This window comes from Tachysurus fulvidraco, chromosome 14, assembly GCF_022655615.1.
Source record: "Tachysurus fulvidraco isolate hzauxx_2018 chromosome 14, HZAU_PFXX_2.0, whole genome shotgun sequence".
Taxonomy (NCBI): domain Eukaryota; kingdom Metazoa; phylum Chordata; class Actinopteri; order Siluriformes; family Bagridae; genus Tachysurus; species Tachysurus fulvidraco.
In genome coordinates, this window is record NC_062531.1 from 14627085 (window position 1) to 14638077 (window position 10993).

The 10993-nt window shown below is 35.4% G+C and overlaps 1 protein-coding gene across 1 annotated transcript; it reads left to right on the plus strand.

The window, feature by feature from the left end:
* Window positions 1–34: 34 nt before the first annotated feature.
* On the plus strand, window positions 35–4087 carry ptger4a (prostaglandin E receptor 4 (subtype EP4) a). Its single transcript, XM_027166948.2, has 2 exons — window positions 35–968; window positions 3016–4087. The coding sequence occupies exons 1-2, from the start codon at window positions 189–191 to the stop codon at window positions 3526–3528; spliced, it is 1293 nt and encodes a 430-aa protein (XP_027022749.1). The 5' UTR covers window positions 35–188; the 3' UTR covers window positions 3529–4087.
* Window positions 4088–10993: the final 6906 nt, after the last annotated feature.

The following is a 10993-nucleotide window of genomic DNA, read 5'->3' on the forward strand; positions in this document are numbered from 1 at the left end:
GAAGTTTATTTTACTCGTCTCTTTTTTTATTTTTCTACTTTTTTACACTGTTGATCAACTAAATATTCTGGCTACCCAAAGGCCACGTTTGTCGGGGCAAAATCTGGGTTCTTTTGAAAGAAACAAACAAAAAAAAAATGGCACAGCCCATCGACGGAGTTTGGTGAACCAGCCCAGGCGCGTCCAGAATGTACAACAGTACTGTCTCACTACTGAGGATGGAACCCACCGTGCCGGTGGTCATGTTCATATTCGGTGTTGTGAGCAACTTGATCGCCATCGTCGTGCTTTGTAAATCCAGAAAAGAGCAGAAGGAGACGATATTTTACACGTTGGTGTGCGGCCTCGCGGTCACAGATCTTTTGGGCACGGTGCTCGCCAGTCCTGTCACTATCGTCACGTATGTGAAGGGCTCGTGGCCGACTGGAGAGCCTCTGTGCCAGTATTTCGGATTTGTCCTGCTCTTCTTCTCTTTAGCCGGCTTGAGCATCATCTGTGCCATGTCTGTGGAGAGGTATGTGGCCATAAACCACGCGTACTTCTACAACGACTACGTTAACCAGAGGCTGGCAAGTGCAACACTTCTCGCCATCTACGTCTCCAACGGGGTTTTCTGCGCTCTCCCGAGCGTTGGTTTCGGCCGCGTTACCAAGCAGTATCCGGAGACATGGTGCTTTCTAGACTGGAGGACTGAGGAGAATATACATGCCGCCTTCTCGTATATGTACGCCGGGGTCAGCGTCGTCCTCATCCTGGCCACAGTCATCTGTAATGTGGCAGTGTGTTGCGCACTGATGCGGATGCACCGCAGGTTTGTACGGAGGATGTCGCTGGGCAGCGATCAGTGGAGAGCCACAGAGGTCGGTAGGAAGCGCAGCTGTAGGCGATTGGCAGGAGCGGAGATCCACATGGTCGTGCTGCTCATCGCCACATCTGCCGTGGTGCTCGTTTGCTCTATTCCTCTGGTCGTGAGTATTTCATCCGTCAGCCTATAATTGCACAACCTCAAGTTTTTTTTGGATAGTTAAGGGTTTTTGTTTCCTAAAAAGGAACTAGTTTCCAAATATTTGAAGGGATCCTAGGGATTTAGATGTTTTTTTAGTTTAGGTTTTTAGAGTTAATCATTTTGTTGTTGTTGTTATTGCTGTTGTTTAAGAATGACTTTATTGTTATTTTTTCAGTTTTATATTATCTGTCTACCAATTTTGATAAAAACAAAACATATGTACATATCCCTTCATATGTTTCCGCAGCAGTAATTGTGCTTTAGAAAGGGAATTGTAACTCTTTATGACATTTTTTATTCTGATTTATTATTATAATAGATTGATGCATAGAGTTAAATCTAAAAATCTTAAGCATTTCATAGGCTGTGCCTCTGGGGGACACAGAAGGTTATAAGGTTATCTTATCAAAAAGGGTTCCAAGCAGAGCCTTTTTTCGAAGCTAGAAGCAATGAATCATTCTGGTAACATTTGATGAGTCTAGAAGTGGTATTCTATTTTATGGTCAAATAGATTATTTGTATAAAGGCTATTTTGCTCCCTGGATTTTTCTTGATAAGCCATGTTTAGAGTGGAGAGCTGCATGGTTATACTTTCCCTTGAACAAAGAGACTATATCCTGCACATGCACAGTAAACACCACAGTTTAGACTTGCATAAGAAAAGTAGATATTTGCAACTGCCCTGCTGTCACAACTAACACAAGCTTCCCTAGTCAATGCGATTAAGCTGTCAAGTAGAGTAATCTTGTGGTACATAAGCATTTTTGTGTTTATACTAAAGAGAAAGACAACATTTTTGTTTATTGTTCATGTTTGTTCAAGTCAATAGTGATCAGAGATGATCACATAAATTAATTTGTGATACACAATACAAAATAATTCATGCGTAATGATAGCAACTAAAAAAATGTATTCATTACTTTTGGAAATACAATGTTAACATCTTTTATAATTCTGGTGGGTGATGGCTAACAATGTGTATTCCCCAATAAAATAACTGGTGCTATGCTGTTAATTTGAAAGGATCAAGCAGTTTTATTGTCTAGGTTTTAGAAAGCTGATGCACTGTTGATAAACTCAATCAAAGCTGAATCCTTTCACATATTTGTGGTATATTTGGTAGCTGTCTAGCAGCTCTAGCACAGTTGGCAGGTCTATAGTGCCTTAGATTAACTCATAAAAAATATTTTCTGCATATTTTTAAAAATGTGCAAAAACATTTTGAAAGAAATAACCTTCATTTTTTTAAAAATGAAAATCATATAATCTAAATTAAGGGTTCTATAATCCCTAACATGATGTCACTATGCAAAGTATTTTCTGTACTTTGCACATATATAACACAAATCATATTCATAATCATGATCAAATACAAATAACAAAACTTGCCATTCAAATGCACTTTACATTCATTTATTCCTGGTAGTGACACCATGTGATTAAAATCACATGTCAAACATTGATGTGTTAAAGATAGGGCAAGGCATTATGCAAACAGGAACTTAAGAGCAAAAACTATTTCCACATTTCCATATCATGAATGTGTATTTTATTTTGTGGTACCTCTTTAAAATATAAACATCTAAAAGAATTTAGTTTTTTACTGTAAAAAAAAAACATTTACACTAAACAGTAAAGACAAATGATCACAGTACTGTCAGTTTTAAAATTCAAAATATTTAATCTAAGACAGTGGTTTTTGGTCAGTGGTTAACTTATCCTGTGCAGCTGCCCTACTGCAACTATGTAAGTGATAGACCATTAAGGGGTTAATAATGATCTATTACTTGGATCTGGTGTAGCAAACTGTGATAGCCAGACAATCTCCAGGACTGAAGTTAAAGGATCCCTAAATATTTTGTTCATAATTAATGTTTTTGGTGAGTAGTGGGTAGAATATTTTATATGTTGAACAAAGCAAATAATGATCCTAATTAAATTTTCCTAGTTTTGAGTTTATGCTTTCTTCTGGAATGCTCTCATATAATTGTTAAACATTTTGTCTATAGGTGCAGGTGTTCATCAACCAAATATATAAGATTCCAGTGGAGAAACGTTTAGACAAAAACCCAGATCTTTTGGCCATACGATTTGCTTCAATCAACCCCATTCTAGATCCTTGGATCTACATACTACTCCGGAAAGCCGTTTTCATCAAACTCACTAAAAACATCAATTATCTGTTCTGTAAGATCATTGCACGTGGGCAGCAAAAACAGGCCAATTTTCACTGGCTGGAACAACGGCGAATGTCATCCATTATCTCCAAAGACTCTATATCACTTGTGTCTCGGAATTTGAGGGATGTCAGAAGCACATCACAGACCTTTCTTTGTCTCTCTACAATAACTGAGCCCTACAAAGACACATGCAGTTCAAGTCACATTGGGTCCTCTCCATATTCTTCCCAACAACTTGGCATAGAGTTCTCCAACAAGAACAGTTCAGAGAATGAGGGAGAAAAATGCACTATTAACCACACATGTCATCCTTCATGCTTTAAAGAACCGGATACTAACTAGCATTGTGAATTTCCAGGAGAACGTATTTAGTGCTAAAAGGCAGGTGCGATGACATCTGTAAGCCTATTTGCATTTGTAAGTATTTTTATTTAATTGTATTTGTATCATTTTAATGGCAGCTGAAACATGAGGTTTTTTTTCCACATAAAACTCTCAAATACTCTGAAAATCCCCTAACCAACTGCATCCAGTATTGATACATTTATTTTTCTGCAGGGTTCAAACTTGTGACAGGATAATTAGAAATAAGCTATGCACAAACAAACATAACAAAAATGTTTGTTTTTAAAATCAGTGTAGTTTCTGAACGTTCCACTTACCAAAGAAATGTTATTTTCTTGCATAAATAAATGTGAGCTGCAATGTGACCTTAATTTAAGCCTCAGTAAGCATGTTGATGACCTCAAAACATTCTTTGCACAAGACTATGTGAGAATGTCATAAGAGGATACTATTACTAGAAAATGTGTACAGAAAATTTATGATTGCTTCCTTTTTCTTAATCATTCTATACATTGTATATTTTCACTAATAAATTTAGAAAAAAATAACTTTTCAATCCGTTTTTGTGTGTAATTTAACAGAAGAAGGCTAACCATATTAATCAACTAACCCAATGGTCTAACCCCCAATAGCTTACAAATTTTTTTTAGTCCTCAATGATCACTACTCCACAGGCCATACTAATCTTTACATAAATGTGTAAGGTTACAAGGTTAAAGTTGCCTAATAATCTTTGTACTGCTCGAACGAGTCAAAGTGCATGTATAAGGAAGTACAACTTTAATTTCCTGAAGCTATGCAACTTTACTTATTCCCATTCCTGCTGAGTTTGCTAAACTGAAGTTTTCACACTCATGATATTTGCCTTGAATTTATTTCTGTGCCATAGATTCCCAGTGAATGGATGTAAAATGAATAACGTAACATTCTTTCATTCATTTCATTGCACTTTAGTAGAGTATTTAAAATACTGGTTTAAATACGAGTTTTTATTTTGCTGGACAATCGAATATTTTTTATGGGCCTTTGAATACTCTTTATTATTTTAAATTATATTTTAGCTTTGTAGTACTGGGGACTATATTAGGAGTGTTATAAGGACTTCAGTAGTACTTGCAGAGAGAAGTTTCATATGCTTGTTCCTTCATCCAGGGCACTGACTCTTTTAAGTACAGAATTATTTTTGTTAATAATTTGGTATTTGGTAATTGCTGCCATAAAGTAGTGTATTAGTCTATTTGTAAACAGACATATAACACCGTATGTCTTAATGTTTAAGAGTTTCTATTAAGTTTATGTAATGCTCTTTAATCATTACACTCTTCTCTTTGTTTGTATTAGTGGTTGGAGTGTCAATCCCATGCTTGTAGTTTCTTGTCTTTCTTTTTGACAGAAAAATGAAATTTGGTTCTTTCACCTGCTTAATTATTTAACAAAGACAATGAGAGACTACATGGTACTTAGACTATTTAAGTACAATATAAACGATACATGCCTGTCATAAGTGTATACTGGATGGTGTTTTCCAATGTGAATTAGGACATAGTTTTGCTTTAAGCCATGGCTTCTTGAAGCACCCAAAAATTTGGAGGTCCCAGAACCCGGGTAAGAGTGACGTCCATACTGGTGCCAAAGGTGGAGTGATGATCACTGCGAGGTCAGAGGGGGAGCAGCAACCACAAGGCAAGTAGTCTACACCAACTACCATGTTAAGGCAGAGAGCCAGAGCAATGTCTTAAGGGAGGTGAAGTGACCTCCTCAGCGGGGTATCGTTGGGGATGTTCAGCTGTTCATCAGCTGGGCTAGTTATGGCAGATGCCAGGAGATGCATAGTGTACTGTTTAGCCTGGTAGAGAATGGCTAATGGCTGGGGTTGTTTTCTAGATTTTGAGGGAGGCCCCTTAAGTTCCAGTTAATGCTAGGGCATACAAATACATTTTAGACCACTTTTTTGCATCTAACTTTGTTGTTTGTAGAAAGCTCTTTCCCTGCACACAAAGCAAAGTCTATTAAAATAGCTGTATCCATATTAATGTCCATGGCTGTGGATTGGAATGGCAAACAAGCTCATATAGTTGTAATGGTCAATTGTTCAGATACATAACGGTGGTAATACAGTAGCAGAAAATGTATGGGAACCCATTCATAAATCTGTCTTGAAATCTGCTTTGATCTTTACCTACAGTATGTTAGAGTAATCAACATATGCAAGTTTTAGCTAAATAAATACAAATTTTTCTTGTAAATTTTTGTACAATCTTCTTCATTTCTTCTTCTTCGTGTACATCATTAATTATCATTTGCTGAGGTAATTAGCCTAAGATCATCTCAGGGAGTTTTTCCTTGCCGCTGTCGGCCTGGCTTGCTAATTAGGGATAGGGATATGAAGTGAAGTGAAGCGACATACGGCTAAGTATGGTGACCCATTCTCAGAATTCGTTCTCTGCATTTAACCCATCCAAAGTGCACACACACAGCAGTGAACACACACACACCGTGAACACACACCCGGAGCAGGGGGCAGCCATTTGATGCTGCGGCACCCGGGGGGCAGTCGGGGGGTTCGGTGCTTGCTGAAGGGCACCTCAGTCGTGGCCGACCCGAGACTCGAACCCACAACCTTAGGAGTCAGACTCTCTAACCAAAGTATTTTTAATTTTAATTCACTATTTTTTAAATTAATTTTAAACTTTAATTGTATATATTTATTTATTCATTTTTAATCCTTAATTATGATTATTATTCATTTATATATATTAATATATATTTTATTTTTCTTCTGTTTCCATACGGAAAGTACTTACCTTTGAGACAATGGGAAATGTTAAATGCGCTACACAAATAAATTGAATTTGAATTCAAATTTGAAAGAAACATGGCATAAAAATAATGAAATGAAATTGTAGGTGTGGGTAAGAGCTACTCTGTCTTATTAAAAGCACTGAAAGATTTTGAATTTGCTATTCACAAGAAGCATCTGATATTGTGAACCATGCCTTAAAAAAGAGCTTACAGAAGGCTTACAATCAAAGGTTGTTGTGCTACATGAAGCTGGAAAGGGTTACAAAGTTATCTTAAATAGTTTAGATATTTAGCTGTACACTGTTAGACAAAATGTCTATAAATGGAGCGGATTTAGTACTGTGGCTAAATTCCCAAAAGTGTCTGTCCAGCCAAGATGACTCGAAGGCCATACCACATACAGTAATTGGCAGTGGGGTAAAAAAAGAACCCTGGAGTGGTAGCTAAAGACTTGAAGGTCATTGGAACTGTTTAATATCTATGTTTATGAATCTATTATTTGTCTTGGTGTCCTTGAAGAAAAAAAATATATGTTTCTGAAATTTGCCTGAAGTCCACCTTGATGTGCCACAACGCTACAGTGATAATGTTTTGTAAACTGATGAAATATTGAGTTGGGACAGTGTTAGCTTAAGCGGTTAAGGCTCTGCGTTGTTAATTGAAAGGTCGGGGTTCAAGCCCCAGCACTGCCAAGCTGCCACTATTACAGTATGTGCTCTGACCCCAATTTCCAAAGCTGAGATATGTGTATTTCACTGTACTGTAATTTATATGTGACCAAAATAAAAGGCTTGTTGTTTGGGAAGAACTATATCTGGGTGTAAAAAGGGAACCAACATAAAAACATCATCCTAACAGTTAAGTACAGTTTATCAAGAAATCCTACAGGTAGAAGTTGAGTGATTCACAAAAGAGTGATGCACAAAAAAAAGTAAATCCACTATAGAAAAGCACAGTCAGATCCCAGAGCTTAACCCAATAGAGATACTGTGGAATGAACTCAAGATGGCTGTTCACACCAGACACCCTAAGAATAAGGCTGAGCTGAAGAAACAGTTCTGTAAGGAAGAGTCAAGAATCAGAAATTCCTCCTGAACATTGTGCAGGTCTAATCCACAGCTATAGGAAATGCTTGGTTGAGTTTATTGCTGCCAAAAGAGGATCAACTACCTATTAAATCCAAGCGTGCACTTACTTTTTCCACTGCACTGTGAATGTATAATGTGACATGTTCAATACAGACATGAAAAAATTGATTTGTTTGTGTGTTGTTGGCTTAAGCACATTGTGTTTATACTTTGGACTTGAAGATGAGATGACATTTAATGACCAATTAATGCAGAAAAACAGCCAAATACCCAAAATAGTACAATAGTAGTAATTTTAGTAGTACTAAATTTAGTACTACTAATTACTACTACTGTTAGTTTTATAATAATTTTGCTATGTGACAGAAATGTATAGGAATCTATTTCTGTGACAATAGTACACACAAAAATAAGGCATAAACTATGCACAAGAATTTGAATTGCAAATTTTGGTGTGTGACCACCAGCACAGGTGGTAATAATTCACAGTGTGGCACAGATGTAAAAAGGGGTAGGATTTGAATGAATACATTATTAAGAGGTGTGGTTTAGCCTGCATCTGCAATATCCAATGATAGGAGTTTCTATTGTTCCCTCTAAGAACAACATTGCCTGTTTGTTTCTGTTTCTTTAAAATAGTTTAAACAGCACGTGTTGAAACCCCAGACTGCTTTGAATTTTTTGCCGCAGAGACACCTTTCAGTATAACTAACTTTTGTCTTGTTGCTTTGCTCAGTCTTGCCATGGTGTGTGTATGACCTGTTACATGAAACCAAAACCTCACCTTAGTGTGTGTAGGCCATGGAAGATGTTTAACTTCACTCTTATGTTCATCAAACTACTCTTATGTTCATCAAACTACTCTGTCTTGTTGTTGTTTGGTCCTTTGTGGTGGTGTTTCGTTCTTTGTGGTGGTAATGTTACCAACACCACATTGACTTGCTCTCCTGGTCACAGATGTGCCTGTGAGACATGCACCAACAATTTAAGGTCCGATGTATCTTCTACTTTGTTTTGGGATTGCAATATTTTATGTATAGCTGATATGAAGGCACCCTGGAACGTAAAAGTAAGTCATTACAATGATCCACCCTAGAGGTAACAAAGCATGAACTAGTTTTTCTACATCATTTATTGAAAAAATATTTATTATCTTAGCAATATTTCTGAGATGAAACAAGGCTATCCTAGTAATATTACATGTCAGAGTTCAGGCTAATGCTGAGCTCAAAAGTCATTGAAGAGCAAACATGCAGAGGTCAAATAAAGACCGAATGACAGAGTTTAGTAACTTAACATTTTTTTACATGGTGCAAAGAGTAAATTTTTCCCATCGACATTCAGTGTAAATTGTGCAATCAATAAATTTTATTAAACCTATATAACTTTTTTCTCAAAACAAGAGAAACATTGTGAAACATTTCACATTGTGTTTTATAAATGCAACTGAATGCTTTCTGTGAGGGAATGGCAACTCTTCCACATCCGGGAAAGTGAAAAATACTGAATGACGTCTGAACAGCATTTTTTCAGCTGGTATATAATATTTGCGTGTCAGCTATCAACAAATGGTGGCTCAGGTAGTCTTGACTCAAAGCTCTATAATATTTTACTGACAATTCAGTAAGTTTGCACAAATTATTATGTTAAACATAAAAATGAATAATGATTTATTTATCATTTTGAGGAAACATTCAATGGTCTGAAAAAAAAAATATATATATATACACACTAAGTGATGCAGTTACCTCTTTTACCTTTTAGTTACTAAAAGGTAAAAGAGGTAACTGCATCGCTTAATGAAAAAAAAAAAATTATATATATATATACATATACACTAAGTGATGCAGTTACCTCTTTTACCTTTACCTTTACATGTATATTAATCTTAGCAATATTTCTGAGATGAAAGAAGCATGAGCTTCAAATGAAAGACTGGAGTCAATAATCACACCAAGGTTGTTTACTGCTGAGCATGAAACAGACAGGCCATCCAGAGTTACTAAGTAATCAGAAAGCTTACTTCTAGCTGCATTTCTGTCTTGTCAGAAGGAGGTGGAGGAAGTAAGCATCTAGTGTCTAGTGTCTAATGTCTTTTATACATTTCTCAATTTTATTAAGATGGTTTCATTAATATGGCTTCATAACAGAGTGTATATCTTAAGGTTGCAGTGCATGTGGCATTACCTCTTAAAAAAAAACAAATATTGTTGTAAAATTACTGTAATATTTCCTGATTCCAAATTATGGTTTTGAATAGAAGGTTAGTTTTTAATATTGTTATGCATTTACATATTTACACATTACAGCCAAAAATTGTCCTAATATATCCTAGCTTGAAAAGAAGCTGAGCTCGGAGTGCAGGTTCAGAAAGGGAATCAGTGAATTTCAGGATAACAGCCAAAGCTTCTTCCTTTTCTACTGTGGATTTTTTTTTAATCCATAACTGATTCCCGTCTGCTCAGTTGATTTGCTTTTGTGTCCAGTATTTCTATTCTGAGAAAGGGTGTAGCTGTTTAGATTAATATCTTCTTGGATTTGTGCAAAAAATATGCACAGGGGACAATGGACAAGCGATAAACCAATTTATCCCATAATCATGCTTTACATAATAATGTACAGGTCCACAGTAAGTAATATATTTATACCTAACATTATTATGTAAAGCATGGATATGGAATAAATTTGTTCATTGCTTGTCCATTACTAACGTATTCTGTTAATAAATATCATGACACACAATAGTAATAAGGATAAATTACATTTTCTAAAGTCTGGAAATAATCTAGGTTAACTGAAATTATAGAATCATTTAAGTTCTGATAATTAATGACCATTTTATATTTTTGCCCCAATTCTGAACTAAATAACAATTACTTAAATAACCTAGTTACACTGACCTACATTGTCTTCATAAGCATAAATATTGAAACATAATATTATTACTGTAAATGACTTTTTTAATAGTACGTCATAGATAATAATTCTTAATAATTCTTTTTTTTATTTCTATAAGAATGTCTTCTTTTCCTAATGGCTATAAGTGCATGTATTAAGTCATCATTATGAAAGCACTGGTTAAGTATTAATATTAATAATTACACATTGGTGTATCTTCTAGTAATATGTTACTCATAATGACAGTTTTTTCATAAATTAAAGGCTTTAACTTTTATTGGAAGGCAAGAACCTTTTCTGAAGAGTTCATGAAGACCTTTTTTTAAGTGTATGGAGTGAACAGGATTATTTTTCCAACTTGAAACTTGCATTTTAAATATCACATTATTTTATGTAGAAAAGTTTAGATTAATTTGAGTTGCAAGTTAACAAATATAATAAATGATAATAAGTAATAATAAAGTGTATATAGTCATAGTAACAGTAGAAGATGTTTACAGTTATATTTCACATGTCACATGGACGTTTGGTAGAAAAGTAATGTACGGTAATGCTATTCCTCAGTAATCATTTTATTAGCTTTTGAGAAACAGAAATATTGTGTTTTTGAAACTTGATTGTGGGTAAATGTCTCCACCAATTGGAAAAATGTGGGAATAGCGGTCATAATAAAA

Excerpts from the sequence above, each read along its gene's own strand:
- ptger4a (XM_027166948.2), top strand. The coding sequence starts at position 189 with ATGTACAACAGTACTGTCTCACTACTGAGGATGGAACCCACCGTGCCG. Across the intron at positions 969-3,015 it reads TTTGCTCTATTCCTCTGGTC|GTGCAGGTGTTCATCAACCA; the intron begins GTGAGTATTTCA and ends TTTTGTCTATAG.